The following is a 27851-nucleotide window of genomic DNA, read 5'->3' on the forward strand; positions in this document are numbered from 1 at the left end:
CAGGGTAAGTAAATGGATACAAAGGTGAGGTAAGTTGGTCAAAGCCATCAAAACTTATGAACATAATCCAAAGTGAAGATAGCTCGAGGCTAAAGCTACCAAGGACAGTCTTACATAGTTCAGATTAGCTAAGGCGTGGCTTAAGGTTACGGTCCTTCCTAATATACACGCTAGTAACGAGACACCCACCCTCACCCCATTTAAACAATGGACTCGCCCACTACCGCCATACACGTGGCCCCTCCCTACTTAAACAATGGACTCTCCCACTACCGCCATTCATTTGTCCTTCCCTACTTAAGAAATCCGCCGTACACCCGTCCTCCCCTGTTGTGCGAATGGACTCGCCGAAAACTGGCACACATCCATCCTTGCCCACTGTAAATGGACTCGCCCACGCAAAATTTTCTGAAATGTAGGTCAAGGTCATCCATAGCCCGAGAGCAAATAGCTTGCTTGCCTTTTCGCAAATGTAGGTCAAGGTCATGCATGGCCCGAGGGCAAATAGCTTACATTTTCTCGAATGTAGGTCAAGGTCACGTTCAAGGACACTCACTAGGTCAAGGTCACGTTCAAGGACACTCACTTTCTAATGTTCGTTTCCTCGTCCCTATACAAATGGACTCGCTCACTAAGGTTCCCTCCCTTATCCAAAAGGAATGGACTCGCCCATCTTTTCCTCCCTCACTGCCTTGTTAAGGCCTCACTCCCTACCTTGTTAAGGAGTTCACGCTTGTGATGGTACTTGTGTTTCAGGACGCCAGCTTCTCTCAACACACAAAAGAAACATTACTTAACTGTTAGCATTTTATTTTTATAATACAGTGCATGACAATTTTTGCAAGTAAACGAGCATGTTTTTTTTTTTTTTTAAGTAAATTACATTATATATAAACTTACATATTCCCCAAGATTATATTCTAAGCGTTCCCATGCAGCTTTCTCGCTCTCACAATTCCCGGCCCCCACCCCACCCCAACCCCCCCCCTCTCTCTCTCTCTCTCTCTCTCTCTCTCTCTCTCTCTCTCTCTCTCTCTCTCTCTCTCTCTCTACTTATACAACATTTACGAAATCACTAGTGTACAGTGCATACTGCATAGGTTGTTTTACAGGTTAATAGTAGCGTTAAAGACCACCAATTTCAAAACCTAACCCCGTAAAAAAATAATATACAGAAGATGATGGCTTGAGTTTGAGTGCCCCATAAAGAGGGCTGTAGGCGCAGTGAGTGCCGCTCTCGTGCGCGTCTCTGAGCGGCGGGCTGGTTGATGGTGCGCTGCACCTGCACTTTGTAGAGTGGCGAGGCCCGCCACATCCTGTCGGTGCTACAGTCTGTGCAGATTGCTCTGCTGTCCAGACTGGTCGTCCAGGATGGTCCTCTCCACTCTGCGCTACACTTTATCCAGCAGCGAGAGGTGCGAGCCTGCGGTCCCTCGCCATGCGAGGCACGAGTTCTGGGGATTACTGGGGAGTGGTGGGGCAGGCATGTGGCATCCTGGGTGACATAGGGCAGATGAAGATGGCCTGGCGTGGGCACACACCCGGCAACAGAACCACTGTAGCAACAGATGATTTCTTTCAGGCTCTACAGTACATGTCAGATGGTCAATGCTAATCTAGTATCCTACATATTATCTGGTATCTTGCATATTACCTATTATATTATGCTGTCTAGCCGTCACCATGCACGGCCAGGCAGAGGACATGCTCTTTCCTAACACCTTGTACCTTCCTTTCCTATTTCATGAGCAAGAAAATGCACCATACCAGCTGGGAGCGCGCAGACACCATCTTGTCGTGACCGGCCAAGAACTGCCTCGAACAACACGGACAGCTTTCCTGCCTGCGCTGCGCATGCCCAGTGTTGAAGTCTTCAATTTCCAATAATTTCTTCCTGTAGATTACTTTTTTTTCCTGGAGATATGAATAAAAAATGTGTGTAAATGACACTGGTATACAGATCTATAATATTATGGCCAAGGTGAATGATAATAAAGAAGTAGGTATTCAATGCAAATCCTATATAGGCTGACAGAGGCTGCCTGATGCACATGTCCCGCTATTCAGCCTTGTTATCTATTATGTCATCACTATTACAAGTAAAAACAGACGACATGTTACAAAATACAGGTTAAGATCATCCGGAAGAACTACCATTCCGGAGACACGCTCCCTCCTGATGGGGAGTGTGTCGCATTTGCCACACAAACCTTCCAAATTATACAATCACCCATATCTTGTATAAATGCTTCTCTTCCTTGTTTTTAAAAGAGTCACTAGAAATATATAATTGAGAGGAGCGTAGGTAGGAGGGAAGGAAAGGGAAGCGGGGCAGAGGAGGAGGAAGGGGAGATGAAGCGGCGTGCAGGGTGGCGGGGGAGCGGCGCCCTGCCAGGGTGGCTTCCTGGGATCGCGGGGGGGCTGGCTCGATGAATTCCTCAAACTGAAATGAAAAGGAAAACGCAATTAGTTCAATCAAATAACAAATAAAAAGTTTATTGCTCCTCATTTCGAGTGTGCATCAGCTTCACGCAGGCTGACTGGCGCCTGCAAGCACCTGACTTCGTCTTCCCCAAACTTGTCTCCATTTTCATGGGTATCAAAGAAAAAAAGGACGAGGAACGAGGTAAATTGGTGGATACAATCCTGGACACAATGCTACAAACGAGGCGACACGATGAAGATTGGTTTAGCGGTGAACCCTGCGGCGGATGGTGTTGTTAATTCTGCGTTACACCAAAACCAAGTGTACCAGTATTCCTTTTCGTGCCTCGACATGTATGCGCAATACTAATGAACGTTTAGATACGCCTCACGCCATAAAATGTTGCAGGTAAATCCACCCCGAGCCTCGCCGCCACCAGGGAGAGGACGCCGCACTCTCCACGCCTCTCTGGGACAGTAAAACACACATCGCAAGGCCGCCACAGCAACGCAATTAACCTCATCGTGCACCTCGTGAGCCGCACGCGTGGCCTCCATCATATCCTAATTTCTTCATCAACTTCCTGTCTGTTGAATCATCAAACATCTTTGACAATTTATACATGGACTGTTTAAAAGTAATGAGGACTTTTGTTTTATGTCAGGTAAGTTTCAAATGTTACCTGCGATAACTTATCATTTTCTCTCACTATACTGGAATATTATCGAAATAGATCGGTGATTCTCATTTAGGTGAGTGGCTGCACTGCGTCGTTAGTGGTCATTACGAAATGGCGCAGTGAGCGTCGCGTATTTACGGCAGCGGTGCACTCGTGGTTATGATGGCGGGGTGCACATTACACACGCCCACAGTTCAAAGTGTTTGCCCAACTCAACAGTAATGCTTTTATCCCCGGGCAGAAAATTGGCCATTAGAAAACCTGCAATGGCTTTGACTAAATTCTTTACTCTGTTTTTCAATTTGTTGCCATTAAAAAAAAAAAAAAAATAAATAAAGCAAAGTACAACAGCATTGTCTTCCTGCAGAGACGCATAAGTAACATTTCCCTCTCCATTTTTTTCTTTTTTGTGTGTGTGTATGTGCGCGCGCGTAAATAAGACCAAATTCTTGCCACTCTGATGAAAAACAAGCGACAAAGTCATCACACCAATACAGAATCATCAACCACAATTCACAAACGTCCTGGAGAAGGGTTCAGGATGGACAAGGAAAATACCTACTGGTTGTCACACGAGTATAAACTTCCCTGAACAGACAGCATCACTACGCTGAACGTATACTGACAGCATCAATACAGGCTCCATCACCAGACACTTTTCACCGCTTCCATTGAAGGTGCGGGAGTGAGGGTACACCGTTTTGCTTCACCTCGCTTTTCTGCATGTGACATGAGAATCTGATCTAAAGCGGCCGCGGAATCAAAACCCAAATAGCGAGGATGACAGGACGAAGCCTTTGCCCAAACTCAGATTACGACTTGAGTCAACTGAGCCGCAACAGGTGATCAAAGGAAGGAAAAATAAGCACTGGGACGCTCGAATAAAATTTTACCCCAATATTTTGTTGGACTCCCTTCCTTTTGACACACGCACGCGGGCAGCACGGAGCGAGGGGGAGACTGGTGTGTGAACAGCTGACGACTGACCAGCGCCAATACTGCTCCAATACTGCTCACTCTCAAAGGGAACCCGCAAGAGGCGCAGCTTCACTTTGTGATCTCAGCTGCTGCTGCTGTTGTTGATGCTGGTGGCGTGATAACACCACTACCACTATCACCACCACCACCACCACCAACAACAACAACAACAAAAAGCACTACTATTACTACTACTACTTTTGCTACTGTTACTACACACACACACACACACACACACACACACACACACACACACACACACACAGGGTTTTGGAAGTGCCATGAGAGAGAGAGAGAGAAAGAGAGAGAGAGAATCAATAATGTTGTTTATACAATTATTATTTTACTTATATTATCGTCCGACGTGTGAGTGTGCGTGTGTTGTGTGTGTTGTTTTCCTCACTTCCTCTCTGTGATCCATCGTTCACCGCCACAGTTTCCTCTCCCCTTGTTATTTTCTTGATATTTACAACAAACTTTTCCTTCCCTGACTTTTCTCTCAGTTTCAGTTCTTTCCTCCATCTGTGTGTACCTTTCTTTCCCCTCCCTTCCTCCCTGCACGCGCTTCACACTCCCTGCCTGATTCCCTCGTTTCTTTCCTACCTTGATCTCTCCCTCTTTTCATCCCTTTACTGTGCCTTCCTCCTCCTCCCCTCTTATATTTCCTCTTCCTCTTCCTTTCTACTCTTACAACTTTTGGTCTCTGTTCCCCTCGCCTCAACATTTTTCCTCTCTTACACACACACACACACACACACACGAGAAGCAGCACTGTTACTGACGGTGGCGGTGAGGGTGTTGGTGGCGGCACACGTGTAGTTCCCGGATGAGACTCGACTCACCATCTGAAGCACAAGATTGTTGTCGTACACCAACACGCTCGCCCTCATGTCGTGCATCACCACCCCCAGCGCCGCCACCACACAAGACAGCACCTGCGGGAACGGAAGAAGATGCACTTGAACATGTACACACACACACACACACACACACGTACACACACCCACACACACACCTGCTATCGCCAGGTGATATTGGGAAAAAGGAGAAAAAGGCGCAGTAACATTGGTTTAGTTGCTCCCGTGGGTCCTATCTGAGCTTGCCGTGAGGGTGGGGGGTGTGTGTTCTGCAGGCTGCAATACCTATTTTTTAGTGGACATGACAGCTTTATGGGAGAGAAGAATGATCTGCGTCAGTACAAACCAAGCCTCCACCCCAAACAGATAAAAAGGCAGGAGTACAAAACGTATGGATGACTTATTTCCTGTGTGAAAATAAATTTGTCATCTCTCTCTCTCTCTCTCTCTCTCTCTCTCTCTCTCTCTCTCTCTCTCTCTCAGTGTGTGCCGGCGATAAGGAAATTGCAACTCTGCAGCTTCCGAACTAGAAGGAGTGTGCCTTCAGAGTGATCTTGAGAAACTGCGAGACGGCTGATGGAAGGAGGCGTCGCGGCTCGCCGAGACTATCTGGCTGGCTTGTTTGTACGTTAAACACATTAGCTTACATCACACAGTGATGTAAGCTGATGTCTTGTTCCAATAAGTGTGTGTGTGTGTGTGTGTGTAGAGTGACGTGCCAAGTGTTGCATTCCTCAGGCAGTAAAGCTACGTATGAGATTCGAGCAGGATTCGTGATGAGTGAAACTTTGGAATGCATGGCGAGGGACCCACGTCAGGGAGTTGAGAATCTTTTGTTAAGAGCGTGCTCTCTCTCGAAGTGAACAGAAATGAAAACAAAATAAATAAATAAATAAATAAAAAAATAAAAATCATGAACGATTTTTAGAAGCAAGAAAAATGTATAGGCTGAAATAAAAAAAAAAATAGTAAAACAAAAAAAAATGGGCAGAAAAAATTACCGCTATATATATATATATATATATATATATATATATATATATATATATATATATATATATATATATATATATATATATATATATATATATATATATATATATATATATATATAACCTCGTAATTAACATATTCTCCGTGTGTGTGTGTGTGTGTGTGTGTGTGTGCCCTGTTACTCGAAGACAGATCACCTTATCCCCCCTCTTGTTCCCCCCCCCTTATCGCTCCTCCTTTCCCCATCCTCGCCTCTCCATCCTCTGCTTGTGTGTGTGTGTGTGTGTGTGTGTGTGTAAGGACATTAACTTAACCTAAATGTACCCAAAGTACCATAATCCCTGAGGACATTAATGTAACCAACGGAATATTACCTTATATATGAATATACTGTACTTACAAGGCCTGTCACACTCCAGACACTGTTCAGACTGCTGTATAAAGCCGTATGAACACAAACAGTACCGTTGTGTTGTCTTATAAACATAATACTGCAGTGAAATAAGTCCGGTAATAGCATTCACACTTCACCCAGTCACCGTGACAGCCACCTCGAAACTGAACCCTCTCCAACTTGTTTCCCAGCTGGCAACACTATGACGTGTCGCCTTAGTATTAGTCAGACACACAGAGGTTAGTAATCACTGATGCAAAAGTAGCGTGCTCACCAGTAGACCTACTCTGCAGTAAACACACACACACACACATACACACACACGCAAAACCATGAAGGAGCAAGGAAAGAGGAAAAGGAAGACGGGACAGGAAAACCGCTCACCGCCTCTCGCCGGGACTGTCACCCACTTCGTACTACTACCGTGATAAGGGAATGAAGCCTGTATACCCGCAGTGTGTGTGTGTGTGTGTGTGTGGTGAAGGTTACACACTCCAGCCAAACAACGTCGTCTTTCCTGCGTTGTTTTGTTAAGAGAGATTGAGAGATTCGTTCCAGTTACATGCTGCGAGCGGAAACACACACACACACACACACACTAGTGGAAAAGGTATGCTACAGGAACGTCCTAAAAGTAACGCTTGCCTTCCCACACTTACCACCCACCGATTTGCGTCGAGTCCTTGCCAATTTGTTGTCCATTACCACCAATACCACCACCACCACCATCCCAACGACTGCCGCTGCTGCTGCTACCATGACCAATACCACCACTACCACTACAGCTGCTATCAACACCACTCCCATCACACACACACACACACACACACACACCACTATCACCACAAACAAAACAAAAAAAGAAATGCTTGCAATAAGCGTTATTTCTCCACTTTTCGCAATATCAGCAAAGGTCAAGTCTTAACAGGTGGACAGCAGAGGGAAGCGGCATGAAGTCAGCTTGCACGCGAGGGTCGGGAGCAATAGCTTGTAATGGGAAGCTGGAGGGCGAGAAGTGAGACCAGAGGAGTGGGAGAAGAGGAAAGGGAGAGAGAAAATGTTACTGCCAAGGAAGGGAAGAGGTGGTGGTGTTGGCAGTGGCGATGCTGACGACTGGGAATAATGAAAGTGAAGGATATGATAGCAAAAAAGGAACAAGAAGTGCAAGTCTTTACGCGCAGAGGGATGCACATGGCGCCCTACTCTGCCGCACGTGTTGGTTGTTACTGGTGGCAGTGATGGTGATGGTGGAGAGGAGGAAAACAGTGCAGGCGACCTAATGTTGGGGCAAATTGGCCATGCATGTGTAGGCTGATGAGCTTTGAATGGGAAGCGGGAATGGTCGGAAAGGGAGAGGGACAGGGGTCAGGGGGCAGTGGATGGGAGGGTTTGGGAGGAGGAAAGGAAGGGTTACATAGAGACTGAGGGAATGGGAGGCTGTGATAAGGCACAGGGCAGGCAGCGGAAGCGTGTGGATCGAGGAAGGAAGGGCAGAAAAGGTTCAGGGATACGAGACAGAGGGTGAGGGAGAGATTCAAGGAGAGGGAGGGTGTAGGTGGAGTAGGGGAGTGGGGAGTGGGATGGACGGTGTGACCTTGTTTGCAGAAGAGTCGTTTCCCTGGAGTGGTGGGCGTTGGTTGGCTCGCTCGTCAGGGTGGTTTATTTGGCTGGTTTGCAGTAAAAGGGGGTAGAAAAGTAAAACAAAAAGAAATCCTAAGAGGAGGAGGAACAACTGCGGGAGGCTGTCCGCTGGTCCACACTCACATGGAGGCCAGAGAAGCGAGGTTGATGGTAACAGCAACGACTGTCCACAGATACGAGGCTCGCACCCACCCACCCACCCACACCCACACCCACACACACACACACACACACACACAGGGAGACCACAATGGTGCATTATCTGATCGCCGGTAGCTCAGAATTCTCACAGCGCTGCAACCTGCCCTCCATTGCTGAACAAAAAGTTTTAATAGTAAAAATCAAGTCGGGATGAGCCAAACTCGCCTCACCGGCCCAATAGGCTTCAAAATAACCGTGATATGATGTTTTATGTCATTTTAAAGTTAATAGCCGTGAAAGTTTTGAAGCTTCTCTCAAAGGTTTGGACATTTCTCTGCTCGACACGAAAAAAGCTCAGCGTGTCGCGGCATTCAGGATAAAAGCAAATGAAAATTAGGTACAGAATGAAACGGTGCCAGGAAAGTGTGCGTGTGTGTGTGTGTGTGTGTGCGTGTGCGTGTGTGCCTGGCTCTCGCTGACGCAACTTTAAAAGCTTTCCACCTTTTATGCGTCCACAACTCAGCGTCTCATTGCCTGTGTTTTGTTTGACTCACATTCACCGCAAAACTTTCCCCCGACCAGCCGTCCATGGCCCGCCCTTCCTTGCAGCCACTGACACACGCAACTCCGTCTGTCTGTCCATGCCGCTTTGCGTATGTAACTCGTCATACACAATATTATAATTATCTGAAATTCCTCATCACAATACAAATGGACTTTTTCATCTTCCGCAATGGAGGAGGTGGTGGTCAATGAGTGTTTATGATGGAGAGGGTGGTGATGGGGAAACAGGTGGGTAGACTTGGGTCGGAGTGATGATAATGATGATGATTGTGATGATGGAGAGAGAGAGAGAGAGAGAGAGAGAGAGAGAGAGAGAGAGAGAGAGAGAGAGAGAGAGAGAGAGAGTGTGTGTGTGTAATGGATATTTATATTTCATTATCAAAATATGAGGAATTAATCCGTATAAAACTATTCAATATGAATCCATTTACTTAATTTATTTGTTTGTTTTGTTCCCGCGGTAATTCCTGTTGCTTTGGTCGCGGCGGCGCGGGGAGCAGCGCTGCTAAGCCCGGGAGTGAATCCCACCTTAAGTTGGACAGAAATGGGAGGCAGCGAGGGCCTGGTCACGACAAGCAATGTTTCGCGAGTAAAATGTGGACGTCGCGGGTACTGGTAAAAGGGTGCAGAGTAAGACATTCCCGTGCACACCGCCATTACTCACTGTGAAACAAGGGCGCGGGCAGCTCGCTACACTGTCTTAAACACGGCAAGCATGAACACTGACGAAAGGGAGGAGTGCATCATTTACGCCAGATGAGGGAGGGAGTCTGTCATATTTTTAAAAGTCAGTCCCATGTGTGTGTGTGCACCCTTTTTTTGTAACTCCAAGTTATATATCGTGCTTTCCCTTTATCTTATTCTTTCCCTTTAATTCATATCGTCCTTGCATTGCTCTGTTTGACACTTCTCCCTTCCCTGTCCGTTACTCACACATTTTTCTCAACATTCTTAATTGTCGTCGGTACCGCGGTAGTAAAACCAACTCTCTCTCTCTCTCTCTCTCTCTCTCTCTCTCTCTCATATTTTCCTCTCCCTCCTTGACATCAACACACACACACACACACACACTAAACCATCATTATTATTCTCTCCTCGTTCTTCCACACCAACCTTTCATTTCAATTAGAGACAAACTTTCCATGACGCGTCCCTTTACTGCATTCAAGTGAAACCCACTCGCGTCCTTCCCACACCTTATCACACACTATACGCGGCACTACTCTATGGTTTCTATAACATACGTACGTCGAATCATGTAGTTAAGTGCGGAAAGCTTGAGTTACCCATGCTTCCAAGTCCTTGAAGTCTCACTGAACCATGCTTAGTTTCACAATCTTCATTTAAGGAATAATCTATGTATTTCTACTTTATGGCGTATTCTTTCGACACCATGAAGTGAATCTCCCCTTCATTTCTACCTGAAGGGCTGTCATTACACCCATTACTCCCTCGACTCCACACACCAACCCGAGCAGCCACACGCGGCTACACATTTATTGGATTTGAAGCAGACAAGGGATGCGCGTCCGATACCACGAGGCTTTATTTTTAACCTCTCCTATCTCCCGGCGCTGCCAGACGTAGGTGAATTGATGGTTGATGGCGCCGTAACAGGGGATGAGTAGGTGATGCACGGCTAAACAGACGCAAGGCAGCACATCACAGGCACTGATAGATAGAGACCCGAGAATGAGCCGTTCCCAGCGATACTTTAAAGAATACAGGGGATATGAAAAGAAAGACTGAAAAGAGAGGCAGCGTGGATTACGGGAGCCCATCCCTCACTAGTAGAAACATCCATCCACTTGAATAACATCTGCACATTGAAGTGATATGTATTACGTATGCAGCCTGGAAAGTTTAGTGAATGATGAACAATGTGCGTCCAGTGAGTCATGGCGCTTCTGACAGTCTAAAGGAGGCCAGCTCACTCACCATTCAATGATCTATCTATTTATTTACCCTATTGCCTGGGCTCGCTCTCCTTTAGCTATGCACACGGCGGTCAGCTCGGGCGAACCAGAATCAGAAACTCGCTTCGCAAATTTTCGTTATAAAATTATTCATTTTTCTCTTAACTTTTCCTTCAATGATGAATATACAAATAGAAAGTACAGCATTAAAAGTATGTTTGCTTACCACTCTTCTCTTCATAACTTTGCTTTTTACATTCCTCTGTGCAATATAAATGTGTGAATTAAGCATTATTCTATATCTGCTTTTACAGCTTTAAAAGGAGAGAGAGAGAGAGAGAGAGAGAGAGAGAGAGAGAGAGAGAGAGAGAGAGAGAGAGAGAGAGAGAGAGAGAGAGAGAGAAATTTTATTCGTTCCCTTGCAAATAGACACGCGAGGTTTATACATTTAAAAGTGCCTTCACTCCCTCACGGTACATGTATCTTGTGCAGTAATGGTCTGTTTGCTATTCATTTCAATGTTATATTTACATCTCCTAACTCCTAATTCTCTGTAATGAAAGTTATGCTACTCACAGTTCCGTATATACGCTTGTGTCTTTCAGTATCAACTCTCAGGTTACAGAGAAGGTTGTGGTTACTTTCCCATGTGAGGTTCGGTACTGTGTGGCTGCCGAGACGCGACTCATGCTGTGCTGTGCCAGGCAACGCTGTGTCAGTACTGATTGAGGAATCGGCTTTCACATGTACTGCCTTATATAAAATTTGATCAATACCTGTTGTCTCTCTGTGTGTGTGTGTGTGTGTGTGTGTACGAATCATATTACTCTTCCCTAATTTGATACTGGTGGCTTAGCGAAAAAAAAATACATATATAGTATTAAGGCAGCGACCTGTATCAGCGAGGAGCAATCTGAACCGCCGTGAATAGCGAGGGCGAGTCAATAATACCGATTGAGGAAATCTTGTTACGATGTTGAGGACTTCCTGGAAGGGATTGTTTCTGAATTTCGCTGGGGAAGGAAGAGTAAGAGGAGGAGGAGGAGGAGGAGGAGGAGAAGGAGGAGGAAGAGAAGCAGCAGAAGGTAAGAAGCAGTAAGCGGACGAGGCAAGTGCTGACCGGCAGGGGCAGCAGAACCGGGTAGAGCGAAATGTCGAACCACTAATATTTCACCGCCGATGCTTGTGTGTGGATCAGAGTGTGGATCAGCCAGTGGATCAGTAACAAGGCCGTGTGTGGATGAGTGTTTGGATTAGCCACTAGAACGTATGCGGATCAGCCTTGGCGGCGGGGATGGAGGATGGAAAAAGGGAAGGAAGGAAGGAATGAAGCAAGGAAGGAAGGAAGGAAGAAGGGTGAGGATGTGTAAAGGGGATGAAGCGTGTCACCCTGAGGAGACAGGGAAGGAAGGACAGCTGCAGCAAAAAGTGTGCGTCTCTGGAATGCCACCTGTGGGAAACATTAGGGAGGAGAGAGAGAGAGAGAGAGAGAGAGAGAGAGAGAGAGAGAGAGAGAGAGAGAGAGAGAGAGAGAGAGAGAGTGTGGAGGAGGAGGAGGAGGAAGCAATGAGAGACGAGAAGGGAAGTCAGGAGGCATGAGAAGACAAAAATGAACGAAAGGAAAGGAGACGGACAGACGATACGAGGTAAGAGGAAGAATTAGAAGAGTCAACGAGAAGAAAGGACAAGAGACAGGGAGGTAAGTCACAGATGAACGAATGAGGGGGTGAGAGGAACGGAAGAGGCAAGAGATGAGAGGCAGGAAGGGAGGGAGGAGGAGAGGAAGGGAGGGAAGGCAAAAGGAAAGAGAGAGAAAAGACTAACTAACCGGTAACAGTTAGGAAGGGTTTAGAATAAAAAGAGAAAGAAAAGAAAAGCGGTAACAAGAAATGCTGAACCTGGAAAAATATATATAGAAAAGAGGACGCGAAAAGGAAAAATAAAACAATGGGACATTTTGTAGGAATCGAGAAAGAAAACAAATATATATAAAACGAAAAGAGAGAAAGGAGTGTTGAAAGAGCAGGATCAAGTACAAATATAAAGGGAAGGAGGATGGAGGTGAGCACGCATGAATATGCAGATGGCAAGGAAAAGGAAGGCGTCCGCTTACGATAAGGAGAAGACTGAGGAATGAAAGGGAATTACAGTTATTTGGGAGGAACAGACCACGAAAAAGGGAAGGGAAGGAGGGAAAGAAGAGTTTAATTAATCACACACACACAAAAAAATAAATAAATATATAAATAAATATTCGTGAGATTTCAGCGTAAAAACGATACAAAAGGTTCAACTTGAGTAAAGAAAGCACAAGTACAAAGAACAAGAAAGATATATCTAAGTTGTCTTGTAATTAGATTAATTTACGAAACTAATAACTCTGAAAGAAAAATAACAAAAAGCGATACATTAACAAGAGTAAGAATTAAAGTTAAACACTCGCTTGCATCAATGAAGGCAACTATGTTCATGCCGAGAGAAAATTTATATACCAGATTTTCTCCATTCAGTCCATTGTTTACATTCTTCACATGCACGTAATTCGAGTTTACTGTGAGCAGTTTTCCTTTCAGTCATAAAGCATTAAGTAATTATGTGCTACAAAGACCTCACAATGAAACGTGCAGTGCAAGTGGTGGTGGTGGTGGTGGTGGTGAAGCCTTACACCGTTCTGCCCTTGTTTTCAGGTGGTAAGGAGAGGGAGGAAGATGGAAAAGGAGTCACCAACACATGCCACCACCTTTCAGGGACCCGGAAAAGTGAAAGAAAGCAACAGAGGAGAGGAAGAAAAATAGAAGGACGCATGCCACCTTCACCATCATCCCCAGGCGGCGGGGGAAGGAAGGGCAGCGAAGAGGAGGCACCGACACAGATCCCCGAAAGATACACAAAGGGCATCCCTCGAAGTGACGGATTGGGTACAAAGATTCGCTGCAGGAAGCAAGGCACGACGTCAGGCCAAAGAGAGTCTCGCATCAGGGTCCTCCACGAGCGTTGCCAGAAGGGTTTGCTCTAATATTCTGCCTTGTAATATTGCATTACGAATAAAAATGTTGTTTAATATTTATACGAGTGAAAGTATCAAGTGCATGAAGCATCTATAGAAATAAATATGTGATAATTAACGCCTGCATTACATCCAGCTAACGCATTTATTGCATCTGTAATATACTGAAACATCGTAATATCATTGCTTTTACAAAAATAAATAAATAAACAAATACATAAATGAATAACAAAATAAAAAATATATATGAACGTTGAAATATATTACACGAATATATTATTTTCTCTGGTGATCTTGTTTATTTTGGTGTCCGGACGGGGAAGAATATGTGGGGCCGGCACCGTTCGCAGCTCAGCACCTGCAGCATCGTGGTGAGGATACAGATATGTGCAGGCAGGCATACAGCGCCGGGCAGGCTTGACAGCGCTGCTTCAACAACAGCCATTACTAGACTACAGTGAGTGTCTCGGATTCTGGCTCTTTCATTGCCACCTGATGACATGCGAACGAACACTTTGGCAGTCACTGGAATTGTGTAGATGCAAATAATCTGGGAGATCTGGGAGCTTGCAAATAAATAATGGGTTTAGTAAGAATACGAAGTCAATTTATCTTAAAATATGACGATGCGACTGAGTTCTCGTGTCACTGAACGGCAGAGTTGAAGGGCCAATTGCTCGGTAACATGACTACTTTGAGATAATTCTTTACCTTCAGGCAACATTAGTGCAGCACTGCCAGACCATCGCTCTATCACCAGCTGTCACGCCATCACTGTGGATATAATGGCTGGTGTTTGAGGCGCTTCTTACTTCACTTTACGTCATACTTGTCATGAGCATCATACCAACAATAATCACACACTCTCTCTCTCTCTCTCTCTCTCTCTCTCTCTCTCTCTCTCTCTCTCTCTCTCTCTCTTAGTGCAACTTCGGAAGATAAGAAGAGATGGAAACAGCGCGCTTCAATTAAAAAAATAAGGGAGAAAGAAACAAAAAACTGGCTAATGTTTTAAACTCGATACCTGACAACGCAATAAATGTTACCTGGAGTTCGGAACTTTACCGGGGATGGAATTTCGGCCAGTCGTAAAGGAGATTTAGTACGACTGTGGCGAGAAACATACAAGGAACGTGTATCTCTGGCAATGGACGATTACACGGTACTTCGTATGAGTTGCCTCTCCGTTATGAACATTCAGAGAACATGGAAAATTGTGTAAAAACTTAAATGGCAGAGTTCTTTGTTACAAGCAATCACTCCAGCAATGCCCTCGATTAAAAAAAAAACATGAGGTGCATACTTATACAAGTCACTGCACAGGGACAACGTGTAAGACTGGAGAATTAGTGGTGTTTCAGTCAAAAGCAGCTTGGTGCCAGTGGGTTCAAAGACAAGGAGCACGCGGCCAAAGTTACATGTTTGGCTGCACAAACCCAACCTAACCTGAGAATGTGAGGTAAAGCACTGTATGTTCGGAAAAGTGTATTAATGTTGAGAATCCGTCAGACTGAGATGCTGGTCGTGTGCTCTCTCTCTCTCTCTCTCTCTCTCTCTCTCTCTCTCTGTGTGTGTGTGTGTGTGTGTGTGTGTGTGTGTGTGTGTGTTTGTATGTATATTTGTACAAAAGGGGGAGGGAAAGCAATATATGATGATTAATCAAGCAATTTGTGGGACAACAGTTAAATCCGATTAGCAGGGGGACGCTTACAAAATATGGCGGTAATCTGAAATGTCATCAATATGATATACGGATGAATTTAAATAGCTGCATGCACAAGGGGAACAAGAATCGTATTGGACGTTAATTTTCACTATCCCCTTCCCCGTCCCCATTCCGAGTGTAAAGGGCGTGATTATCTTTACGTTAAATGGTGATGGTCTAACACTCAACAGAGCGGAAATCACCTCTCAGTTTTACATAGTTTTGTTTGAATAGAAAAAACATCATTTTGGCGATCAAGGCACGACATCAAAGCCTTGGCCTTTCTGAGACTGAAAGAGTTGCCCCGCTGGCTAAGGACTCGGTGTGGGTGGCAGTGCTATGAGGGAACCTTTGTGGCGACGCCGTGTGAACACTCAGCATATCCCCACTATCATTTAGCCATTATTAGTAATGCAACATTTTTAAGACTATAAACGTGAAATTGTCACGTTAAACAAATTACGCCTGACTGCAATACTTGTGTGTGTGTGTGTGTGTGTGTGTGTGTGGTGATGCAAAGAACGCTTAGAGAGAGAGAGAGAGAGAGAGAGAGAGAGAGAGAGAGAGAGAGAGAGAGAGAGAGAGAGAGAGAGAGAGAGAGAGATGCATGAGTGAGTGCGTGGATGGTTATACAATTACTGAAGAAAACAGTCATGGAACACACGTAGAAAATAAAATAAACATGGAACTGAAGGACAAAGCGGGCTCCCCTTTATGTACGTATGTATGTATGTATGTATGTATGTTATAAACTGCACAATAGCAACATAGAAAGAATAAAAATGGGCCAACTGCACACAGGAATAAAGAAAAAAATATGGAAATAAGCATGAGCAAATATAGAAAGCAAAATGGAAAAAAAAAGAATATCGGTGAACAAAAAGAAGAAAAAAAAATATCAAACGAAACATGAATGCGTGCGAGAAAATGAAGAAATTAGAGATGAAAAAGAAAAGATCAAGAGTTCGTAGATGATAAAAGTTAATAAAAAATGAATAAAATGAGGATGAACAAAACAAAACGGAAGCAAAGTACAGAAATTAAATGAGAAACGAGAAAAACAAGCAGAAATGAGAGAGAGAGAGAGAGAGAGAAGAGAGAGAGAGCAGTAAAAACTCAATAAATGGTGAAAGATAACGAGATTCAGAGAAGAAAACAATAAAAATAATAATTATCATCAACATGCACGGGAACAGTGAAGGAAGAGAAGAAGGAAGAGGAAAAGGAGGAGGAGGAGGAGGAGGAAGAGGAGGAGGAGGAGGAGGAGGAAGAGGAGAAGGAGGAGGAGGCGGTGGGGATGGTGGTGGTGGTGACAGAAGCAACAGCAACAACAATAATAACCTTCCAATTCCCGAGGTCAGGCTGCGGCAACGTCTTCGTCAGGTGGGTTATGAAGTGACACCTCGGAGGCAGATTGCGAATAGTTGGAATGAGGACTCGGAAGTGAGGAAGTGAGAAAGGAATAAAAGAAGGAAATATGTAAATAAGAAAGGAGTTAAATGAGGTAAGAAGCAAGAAAGGTAGGATGTGATTGGACAGAATGAGAGGAAGGGGAGGAAGGCGAAGTGATGGAAGAAAACAACAATGAAGAGGAGGAAAGAATATATAAAAAGGTGAAAAGTTAGTAAAGGTAGAAAAAGAAAAAGAGGAAATTACATTAACTGGAAGAATGCTGGAAGAAGAAGACGACGAAGAAGGAAGAAGAGATAAAGAGAAGGACGTGTGGGAGGAGGAAAGCGAAGATAAAGTGTTATTATGCAGGATTTAGGAGGACACGAAGCTAACTTTGCTCGTCCCGGAGGGAAAGTTAGAGTAATTGTCAGGAGCAAAAACAGCAAGAAAAAAGAAAACCTCCCCAATTAAGGTAACTAACTACTAATGACCTCGATAGGAGCTGGAGGGAAGGTGAAGGAGGGTAAGGGCAGGTGCCGGCAGGTAAAGGGGAATAGGACAGGTGAGGGAAGGTACAAGAGGCAACACTGAGGCAACACTGACCTTACACTCAACACACAAATAGCACATCCAATACACACACTTAATATACTCAATACACAAGTACTCACCACCCGATGCGACGCAGTACAGGGTCAGCGGGTCGCCCTCGATCAGTGACTCCAACACCCCGCCATGGAGTGCATTCGAAGCACTGTTCAGGAGCATCAGTCGCGACGACACCATTGGGGGGAGGAGATTGTTGGTTACTATATATATTTCACATGAGTATTCGAATAAATTAGTATGTGTTCGAATACTCGTATGGAATAAGTAGAGTGGGGGTATTAATACATGACAGGGAATATACATACGAGTGTTATAGAGTTCAAAGCGCGGTGTAAATTTGTGCTTCGTTGTCAAACAGGAAAAATATGTACGTACAACATTCCCCATCGGGAACACAAATATACTGCACCTCCCTAAACTCCCTCAGTAATATCAGGCTTCGTGACTCACCGAGGCGGCAAGTTAGACAAATGAATGAGGCCACCCGCGCGTCAAGGCCAAACTGATGCAGCCAAACAGTGTCAAACACTGCAAACAAACACGCTTTCCTGCCACACAGCAGTGGCGACCAATCCACATTTAAAGGGGCGTGCATCCTCTTACGGGTGAACGAATGAGCGCAGCGGTGCGTGAGGAAACCCGCGGCGAGCCGGATGGCAAGGAAACAACGCAGACTATGTAGATAGATCCATAAATAATAAATGCACGAATAAACAAGCAATGCATAAACTCATGAGGTAAAAATTGCCGGACAGGAAATCTTTTTTTTTTTCTTTCTCTCTCTCTGTGTCAGCTTAGTATCCTCTGCCAGTCTCAATAGCTGTGAATTTCCTCGCAGATAGATATCCCATGCTCCTCCTTTATTGCCTCCACCTCCCTCTCTTCCTCGCGCCACACCAGCAGCCTCTCACCACCACAAACCCTCCGCGGTCTGGTTTCCTCTGCTTACAGTCAAAATTTCAACACTTTCTATCCTTTCTTTAAAACTTGAACACTTTCCAGCTCAGCGCTAAAGCCACCCGGCTTCGAGGACACATTATTCTACCTCATAAAGAAAAGAAAAGAGAATGAGGCACAACTATATTTCTTTTGAGACTTTCCCTCTCTTTATCCCAGCCAGAAAGCATTTATGTGTGTGTGTTTGTAGTCTGTCATCTCTCTCTCTCTCTCTCTCTCTCTCTCTCTCTCTCTCTCTCCCCAACACGTTATTTCACCACTTAATCCTTCTACCTGATTAGTTTCCTTTATTTTATTCTTTCTCTTTTTTTATCGACCATTCACTGAAGTGACACACACACACAGCGCAGCACCTGACTGTTCCCCGCCGTCCTGCACAGATGTGTGGTTTGGTTGTTGCCAGAATGCAACACAAGTGTATGAGTATACAGGTGTGTGTGGTGAGGCGGTGAAGCCAGTTATCACCCTTGCCTCGCCGTGGCCGCCCTCTCCTCCTCACCCTCTCCTGGCAGTTATCACGTCGCCGGGTGAGCGTCTGGCCAGGGAAGTGAAGACATAATAAGCGTGGAAAACACATCGGTGCTATTACCTGCACTCCGTGGTAATTATAAGAGGTTAATGAGCCCCTCCGGAGAAGGGGTGTCATTCGGGCAGCCTCGATCTTGATAATTGCACCGCGAGAACAATGTTAATGAGGACTAAACCAACGTTTGGGGGTTTGTTCTTTCGGGTTATAATTACAAGACTTTAAGGACATAACGAGGTTATTAGGCGGGCGGGCACATAATGGGATCTCGTTACTAGTGTTGGGTCAATGCGAGAGGGAGCGGAGACTGGCGGGGAGCGAGTGAGGAGCCTCGAGAGCCCTCCAGGTCATCAGGGCCGAACACGGGGCACTAGAAAGCAACACACTGGAAAACACGCAGAATAGTGACGCACAAACGCTGGGCTACATTGAAGGGCACGGGGGAGAGGGGCGGCCCGCTGGGTAGGCGACGAGGACACCAACAGTAGCATGCGGCATGAGTACTTGCCGGGGTGAGGAATGCAGGGGGAGGGGCTTGGGCAGGAAGGGTGAGGAAAAATAGACCTTAAAGTGAAAAGGATTACTGAACCAGTGAAAGGTGGGAGGGAAGAGTTATACTGGGATGAGGATGGCCGTAGGTAGACGCCACTGGATTGCTGGCTGGGACGAAACAAGTGATGGAAGGGGAAAGGAAGCTATTTGCAGAGAAGTAAAGGTGTTAAAGGAAAAAACATAGTTACAATATTTGACGGGTGGGTTGGGAATAAGAAAGGAGAACGCCAGCAAAGGTGGAGGAGGAGAGCTGCAGGGGATGGACATTGAGGGAATGGACACGGGCTAGTGAGGACACAAGCATGGGTGAGCCTGGGAATGTTGAATAGAGGGAAAGGGTAAGGAGAAGTTGAAGGACAGTCAGGAGGGTTTGAAGGACGCTGGGGAGAGTTACGAGGAAAGGGGAGAGACGATGAAACAGAAGCAGCGTCAGACAAAAAAGGAAAGGTTACGTAAATGCGAGGGAGACTGTGGAGAGAGGTTTACGTAATGCTGTGGTGGTGGGTGGTGATTGGAGTTCTCCCTCCTACATTCTCTCCCTCAACACTAGGTGGTTTTTGTTCATCAATACTGTCTGCCTCTCGAGGGACGCGACCCAGTTTGTTTGGCAGGCTGTCTGTCTGTCTGCTCCTCTCAGTGCGCTGGCTGCAATGCTAGGGCACTGCCATGGTCCCGCTGCGTGACGCTTCCACGTACGCTCTTTGTCTTCCTTGCATAATGTAGCAGTGAGCAATTCCACCCGCTATTATTCTTCTCGCTAGTAATAAAAATGCATGAATAAATTATTCTTCCCTCTCCCTCATAAAGTTCGATAATTTGAGTACATTATTAGGTGATCATAAAACAAACATGTCATGGTAAAATCGCATTTGAGGAAAAATAGCAGTTGCTCTATTGCTGGAGGCAGTTTCACGAAGGCTAATGAGATCAGTGGGTGAATTTACCTCCACTGTTACGTTGAGCTCGATGACGTAAATAATAAACACCATTCGTTCCAACCCAGCTCCAGTGTTTGGGACACTCCACAAAGGAACTCAAAGGAAGAAAAAATAACAGTGGACTTGTCAGGTCTTCCGAGGTTGTTTCCGTGCAGCGAAAGGACGCAGGATAATAAAAGCAAAGGTTCTTCGTCCTTCCAGCCAGTTTTTTTTTTTTCAGACACATTAACTGTAAACACACGTTACTGTCAAAAATACACAGAAATACTTTCCTACCGCGTTTCCTTTACTGATCCCTCCCGGTCAAAACCTTTCAGAGCACTGCGGACAGAACATGGTTAGTTTTGTTATATTATATGTGCTCGCATCCCTGGGCACGCCAATCAAACGTGTCAGACACTGAAAACCTGTGACGCCACGCGGGGAATAACTGATGGATTAATTAATGAAGCAATGGACGGGTTGGGTCGTGGCTACCAAGTGCCCCTCCACCAGAGAGAGAGAGAGAGAGAGAGAGAGAGAGAGAGAGAAAGTGTGGGAGGGAATTGTAACAAGTAAGCAAGTGTACCAATAAAAAAATTGAAAAAGCCTCTTTCCCCACCACGCCACCAGATAGGAGCGCGTGCATCCCCCGCACACTTTTACAGTTTCAGAGTGTAGCACACAACATAATGGTGCCATAAACTAATGTTCCCCTTCTGATTGCGTCTCAAGTTCTCATATTAATTTTCTACATCAGCACCTCGTTTGCCGCTGTGCTTCTGTACGCTGGTCGCCCTGCCCTTCGTGCACGCTGAGCTGCGTCTTTCTTGCAACATGAATAATGTTTATTTCCTTGTCTATGTACAAGATTGTATTTCAACAAAGACAAAACGATGAAGGTAAAAGACAATTCATGCCAACACTGTCAGTGCATGTCCTGATCAGCTGGCCGTCTGGAGCATGGCGGCTGCCTTCTTTGAAAACATGACTCGTAAATGTCGGTACTCTTACTCATAAAGATTATGGTGTTCTCCATAAACTCCCATCCTGATCCTGCGCTTATTATTATGAATGTATGGAGTATTCTAGATTGTTTAAAAGCAATGAAACGCGCTCACACACACACACACACACACACACACACACACACACACACACACACACACACACACACACATATTATATTCTCAGTGACACCTGAAAATAAAGAAAATATTGTATGTGACGTGTCTATTTACTTCCTTACCTGCCTACACACATCCATAATTCATCCATCCACACGTACATACTAACAGAGCAAACATTTGCTCACGCTGTCTCAAAGCTTATTCGTGATTAGATAAGAAGATTGCCTGGAGTATGGAAAGGTGGTGGATTGGAGAGTGAGCGGGACAGCCGGGGCGAGGCGCGGCGCCGAGGGGTGAGCAGCCTGGCCACAAGTGGGCCTTAGCGACGGGCGGCCTCAAGGCGGAGGCTCTGCTGAATGGGCGAAGGAGGCGCCGGACGAGCTTGAGGGAATTCATGGCGGTGCTTCAGGGTTCAGCAAGAGACGATGTGAAGAGCAGGCAGGCCACGGCAGGTGTGCGGGGAAGGGGGAGGGGACGGAAAGGCAAACCGGTGGGTGAGGTGAAGCTGAAAATTATATATATATATATATATATATATATATATATATATATATATATATATATATATATATATATATATATATATATATATATATATATATATATATATATATATATATATATATACATATGTGTGTGTGTGTGTGTGTATTTAAATAATATACATAGCTTCATTAGCTTCATTACTTGGTTTAGGGTTACCATCGTGCTCTCCACTCTACGCCATCCCACCATGAGTGATTAATTTATATTTTTATATGACTGTTCATGTCTTTGCGAGGGCTGTGAACTGTTGACGTCACATTCAGTTCTTACCACCCGCTCTACTAGGAATGACAATGAGAAGAGAAGAGTGAGCGGAAAGAACAGAAGAAAAAGAATGGATAAGGTCTGTTTCGAGCCTCTCCATCCCTCCAGCTCAAAGACAAGAGGGAAGGACAGGGCGGAAGGCTGGAGAGAAGAAACAATATTGACTAACTGTCCCGGGCGAGGAAAAAGGCGGCAGCCACACACACGCACACACACACACACACACACACACACACACAAACATAGTAGTGTAGCTGCAGGGTGATGACAGGCAGGGATGAAGCGTGTCTCGTCGGGAAGCAATGATCATGCAACCTGATCTATGGATTTCTGGAAGGAGACCAAACACTTGCTGGAGGACTGACGAACACTACCCCTCTGGATACACTTAGTGTCTTGTTATCCTGCCAGATGGACACAGGCGGTAAGTGCACCGACAGGCGCAACACGCCCTCCCTCTCCCTTCCACGTCCTCCCACTTACTTTTACGCCCTCCCCACGCCACCCCACGCTCCAACCATCCTCACGGCACACCTAGTTATGAGTTTTATCGACGTCACCTTTTACATTCCTGATCTGATTACATACCACCATACCTTTCTCTCTCAAAATGCAATAATAAATTTTATACGTGGAGGAATGTGTGCGTTGTGCTATCAAGTGTTGATGTGTGTGTGTTGCATGGGCGGCACACATGAAGACCGTGCTGGAGTGTGTGGGCGACAGGATTTGTGATGATTCCCTTTTAAGACCCACAATGCAGCCTGGTGGCCACCTCAGCCTCGAGACACTGGCACCAACAAGAAAAGCTTGCCATTTTGAGCCATACGGAGATGTGCAGCAAGCTGTGAATGTGTCCCGATGTCCTCACCGTGGTCGCTGAACGAGCCACACGCGACCCACGCAGCCACGCAACCGTGAGTTATTACCCGCACTGGAGCAGATTTTTCCTTTCATACAAAGAATGCTAACATGGAAATAACATACCAAAAAAACAATCAAGTAAAGAAAAATGTACAGGTATTGTGAAGATCTTATGCGTGAGCGAGGATGGCGAAGGGAGCACACACAGAGAGAGAGAGAGAGAGAGAGTCGCTCCACGTTTCCTTGCACAATATTTTCCCTTCAGATCTTACTTCCTCCCACGCACTGCAAGTTAAGGACAGAACTTCTTGAATTTGCTCTGATTGCAAAATAAAAAAAAGCAGGTGGGAAGATCTTGGAGCTCCCATGAAGCGCAATCCAGGTCCACTACAAATCCTGATAGTAATCACAACCCGATATAGAAAAAGGTATTGATTTGGCGTGCGTGATGAGGTCTGTGGTGGGCGGTGCCAGAGACCCACCCTCTCCTTCACACACTCCCACGCTTCGGCTGGCCAGCGTCTTCACATAATATTAGCGAGGAAGCTTGAGGGTTTGGCGGCGCATCTATTGACATCCTGGCCGGCTGGCGGGGCAATATATTCTGCTTCATATCGCACCTCTACCTGGAGTATCTTAAATCCATATGTCTCCGGCACACGTTTCCGATAACTTGGCGATGAGTGGAGGAGCAAATCACCTCCCTGGCCTCTCGCCCCCTCCCATGCCCCTACTGCCCCTGCCATTCACCTGCGGCGCCCGTGACCTCGTGCCACGAGTCATCAAACGTCGCTATGTCACGCTTCGCCGCCTCCTGCCGCTCAACGCACTGGCTTTGAAGAGGACGCGGGTGATAAGACGCAGGGGCGTCACGAAATGCGTCGGTGGTGGTTGGCGACTGCAGCTTTCGGTATTCAGCTAAATCATCACCTGCTGCACTGTTTACTTACACCGCTCCTCAACACTCGAGTGGCCGGAAAGTTTCCAATTCCAAAAGTTTCCAAGCAGAAATTATTCACGTATTCCAACACTGTTACAGCGGCAAGCTGCGACGTCCGTCTGAAGATGAGCAAATAGTACTCCTCTATTCACCTTCCTTTCTGGAATCTGCTGCTAGTGTATCACCTTTATACGCTCTCCATGCCTTCCTGAGCTGCCTCGCCTCGCCAGCGTTCCTCAAGCTCCGGGTCTTGGCGTGACGAAGGAACTCATGCCGCGTCCAATTAAAATAACGCGAGGGATGGGGAAGCTGCTCACGGCGCAGCAGGGGAGCTGGTGACGCGAATCATGAGTGTATTTAATTCCTACACGCCTCAGCCTCCTCCTTTCTTCACTCAATCACGAAGCTTGCATGTCAAACTCTGGCCTTCATTTAAACCTCAGCGTTACTGTGTCAAAAAGCTTTTTTTAAATCTTTAGGACGCTAATTTCTTTGTTGCTCCTCTTCCTCCTCCTCCTCCTCCTTCTCCCTCCTCAGTGCGATCCATCTCCCGCCTCCCACCATCTCGGGCTCCTTCCTTCACACAGTCTGCGAGGAAACTTCCCGCCTGACTCTGCTACACTTCCTCCCAAGCCATCTGTCTTGTGCCGGGCGTGTGGTGGGCTGTCTGCAAGACCTGCACGTCTGCCTGTGAGCCTCTCTGCCTTACGTTCTCCATCACCTTTCACAGCGCTAGTCAGCAACGAACCCACTGCCTGCACTAAAGAGGACAAGGCAACCGTGTGGATGCTGTGTCGGGCTCCTGGAGTGCAAGTTCTTGTTCCCTAGCAACTCACGACGGAGATTCGTCCCCTGCACATTGTGCCGACACAAGGCTTGGCCGCGATGCTCACCTAGCCTCAGAAAATCAATTGCTCCTTTAGTTTCATGGGCCATGTCGCGTCCACTAATGCGAGAAGGTGTGGGATAAGGAAGAGAAAGAATGGATTTGAAGTCTCCCTTTTGCCTGAATGGCACCGAAAGGGAGACTCGTCCATCACTGACACGTCCACGGCATTGAAGGAGCAGGACTGATGGGCGCTCAGGTCTGCCGGCCTAGCTGGCCCTCCACCTGACCTGTGTTGACGTGAACTGACGGAGCACTCCAGGCCACGACACGAAGCTTCAGAACATGACTGATGGCGCCTCTTGGGCAAAAAAAAAAAAAAAAAAAAAAAAAAACTTCACGGAACTTCAGAAGTGTGTATATATATATATATATATATATATATATATATATATATATATATATATATATATATATATATATATATATATATATATATATATATATATATATATATATATATATATATATATATATATATATATATATATATATATATATATATATTATAACCTTAGAATTTGGTGATAGCGAAAAAAAATCATATGATTTCCTGATAATGACGCCATTAAGCTATTTTTAATTGACAAGAGATCAGGAACGAGAAGCAATTAAGTGGTTGGCAATACATCAAGATGCGAAGTTTTGTGTGTGTGCCAGACACATGTAATGGCGGTGCGGTGCGATACAAATGTCACATTAAGTCTCGATTAGACTGCTGGTTATCGATGCGTGGCGAGCAGCCAATCAGAATAAGAGACAGTCGTTATTGGTGAGTGTGTTTTCCTTACACTGTGGCCAGGGAAAAACTGTGCCCAGAGAGAGAGAGAGAAAAAAAAAACTGAACAACACACAAGTTGACGACCAGTAACGTGCACCACCAGTAAAAAGAAATTAAATGGAAGTCAACAGAAGCTGCTTTGTATGGATTTCCGATGAGACCATTTCAATTGTGTGTGTGTGTGTGTGTGTGTGTGTGTGTGTGTGTGTGTGTGTGTGTGTGTGTGTGTGTGTGTGTGTCACTGTTTTCCCAGACAGACTAATGGGCATCAACAAACTGAACACATTTCAAGCTGCGCCTTTCCCACTGCGTGAGGCAAAGACTCCCAACCTGTTCGTGGTGCTGTGTCTCTTGAGCAGTGACAGCAAAGGAAGCGCACCTCTTACCCACAATATGAGGTAAATCTAATAATTATGTAGAGTTTATTATATAATATGTTAATAAATCTTCCTGTGCAAGGCTGTCTGCATATGAGAGGCCGCAAGTAATCCATCAAGAGCACACAGGTTGCTTTCTATAGTCATAATCTGCACTACTTCTAAACGCTAGTCCTTTGATTCAAGACCTGCCATATGTCCCAACCAGAGAATAACTGCCATAAGGTATTAATCTTTATGTTTCACTCCTAATGTATCAATTACTATTACTGTTACAGCTACTACAATCAGGTAACTGTTATTGCAGTAGTATTCTGTTATAACTATTATTAATACTAAAGCATCATTATTATCACTGTCTTATCATGATTATTGCTTCCGATTATTGTTATTGTCGTTTACCATTTTCCAAGCTCCTCCCATGATTGGCGATGCATGAATTCCTGCGTTATCGACGTGCACTGATCATAACTCGCGCGGAATGTCTTGCAATAAATCCCGGCGCATTGGTGCGCCATAAAATGATTGCGCGCGTGATTGGTTGAGGCGAGATCGCATTAACGTGTGGGAGCAGCGACTGGCTGCACCCAACTTGTCCCAATGCCTGCGTGGCTTCGAGGGGAAGCCTCAACCCAGTCAGCGGATCACGCACCGCGGGTTTCCAATCCACTACTGGAGTGTCGCTGGAGTAATCCACGTGCTGAGGTGTGGCGCCTGCAGACCCGGGGTGATCCAGCCTTCTCATCAAGTGTGACCCTGGCTGAAGTGATCCTGGCGCTGAGGTGTGGCGCCTGCAGATCCGGGGTGATCCAGGCGCAAAGTAAATTAAAATGAAAAAGAGAGATAAAAGAAAAGAATGATTCGTTTGCAGCAGAATGAAGGTCGGGGCGCGTGGAAGCCTCGCCACTAGCAGAGGTAATTCCCAGCTGACGCAGTGGTGGCAGGGCGGGGCTGTGTGGGGCTGGGCGGGGAGGAGGGTGGTTCATGGTGGCACAGACATTGCCGGAATAACTGCATCACCACACACACCAGATGGACACCAAAATTCAATCCCTGCTCTCATCACAAGCAAGGAAGGTGGGGGAGGGGGGAGGATGAGGCAGTGGCTAGTCACACTCCACGGTGGAAGGGGCCTGCCGCCAAGCCCTCCAACTTTTGTTCCCTCCCGCGTACACCGCCAAGCCCAAGTACCTCCAGTAGGGTGGGCCAAGTGCCTCCTGCAGCCCTCCTGTGGCAGTGGCCAGATGGCGGCGGCTTCCTGGCAGTCTTCCTTAAAGGTGCAGAAGCATGACCACGGGCGACTTGCGGCCACTTCCTCTGATGACCAAGCACAGGTGTGCAGCTCCCGCGCGGGGAAGTCTTTGAGGGAATGTGACTCGGCAGACCTAGAAGTGCTCGGTGTTGTTTGTGAAAAAAAAAGGACGGGTACAGCAGTCCAGCACGACAATATTCCGCGGCCGCCTGCAGCTGTATTCCCGACACGGGCAAGGGAAGGGAGCGGTTATTAGTCTGGGCCCCGGAGCCAGCTGAGGGACACGGCTCTCTGTGGCGGCACGAAATGAACTTGGCTCTGAGGTGACCATGCAGGACTATGACAGGCTGGGACATGCTGAGCCTTTCCTCCGCTGATGTATAAGAAAACAATGTACCTTTTGACTCACTGTGTTTTTTTTTTTCGCTTGTGTGTGTGTGTGTGTGTGTGTGTGTGTGTGTGTGTGTGTGTGTGTGTGTGTAAAGAAAGGCTAAGTTCATGTTTATGTTCAGTGTGCGAGGGACTTACACAGCACGAGTATGATTTGATGGCGTCGAT

The 27851-nt window shown here is 46.0% G+C and overlaps 1 protein-coding gene and 1 long non-coding RNA gene across 2 annotated transcripts in view; both read right to left on the reverse strand.

Annotated features, from left to right (window-relative positions):
- Positions 1-1520: 1520 nt before the first annotated feature.
- LOC135111300 (uncharacterized) lies at positions 1521-13059 on the reverse strand. The gene is made up of 6 exons (XM_064024538.1): positions 13028-13059; positions 11165-11309; positions 4865-5017; positions 2211-2443; positions 1768-1914; positions 1521-1556 (listed from the first exon to the last, which is right to left on the reverse strand). The coding sequence occupies exons 1-4, from the start codon at positions 13057-13059 to the stop codon at positions 2219-2221; spliced, it is 555 nt and encodes a 184-aa protein (XP_063880608.1). The 3' UTR covers positions 1521-1556; positions 1768-1914; positions 2211-2218.
- A 222-nt stretch (positions 13060-13281) lies between these two features.
- The window catches only part of LOC135111263 (uncharacterized), a 70426-nt gene continuing 55856 nt past the window's right edge, over positions 13282-27851 (reverse strand). The window contains exons 3-5 of the long non-coding RNA XR_010273664.1: positions 17364-17446; positions 14307-14369; positions 13282-14120 (exon numbers count right to left, since the gene is read on the reverse strand). This is a non-coding gene — a long non-coding RNA (uncharacterized LOC135111263). The remainder of the gene's footprint in view (positions 14121-14306; positions 14370-17363; positions 17447-27851) is intronic.

This window comes from Scylla paramamosain, chromosome 21, assembly GCF_035594125.1.
Source record: "Scylla paramamosain isolate STU-SP2022 chromosome 21, ASM3559412v1, whole genome shotgun sequence".
NCBI lineage: Eukaryota > Metazoa > Arthropoda > Malacostraca > Decapoda > Portunidae > Scylla > Scylla paramamosain.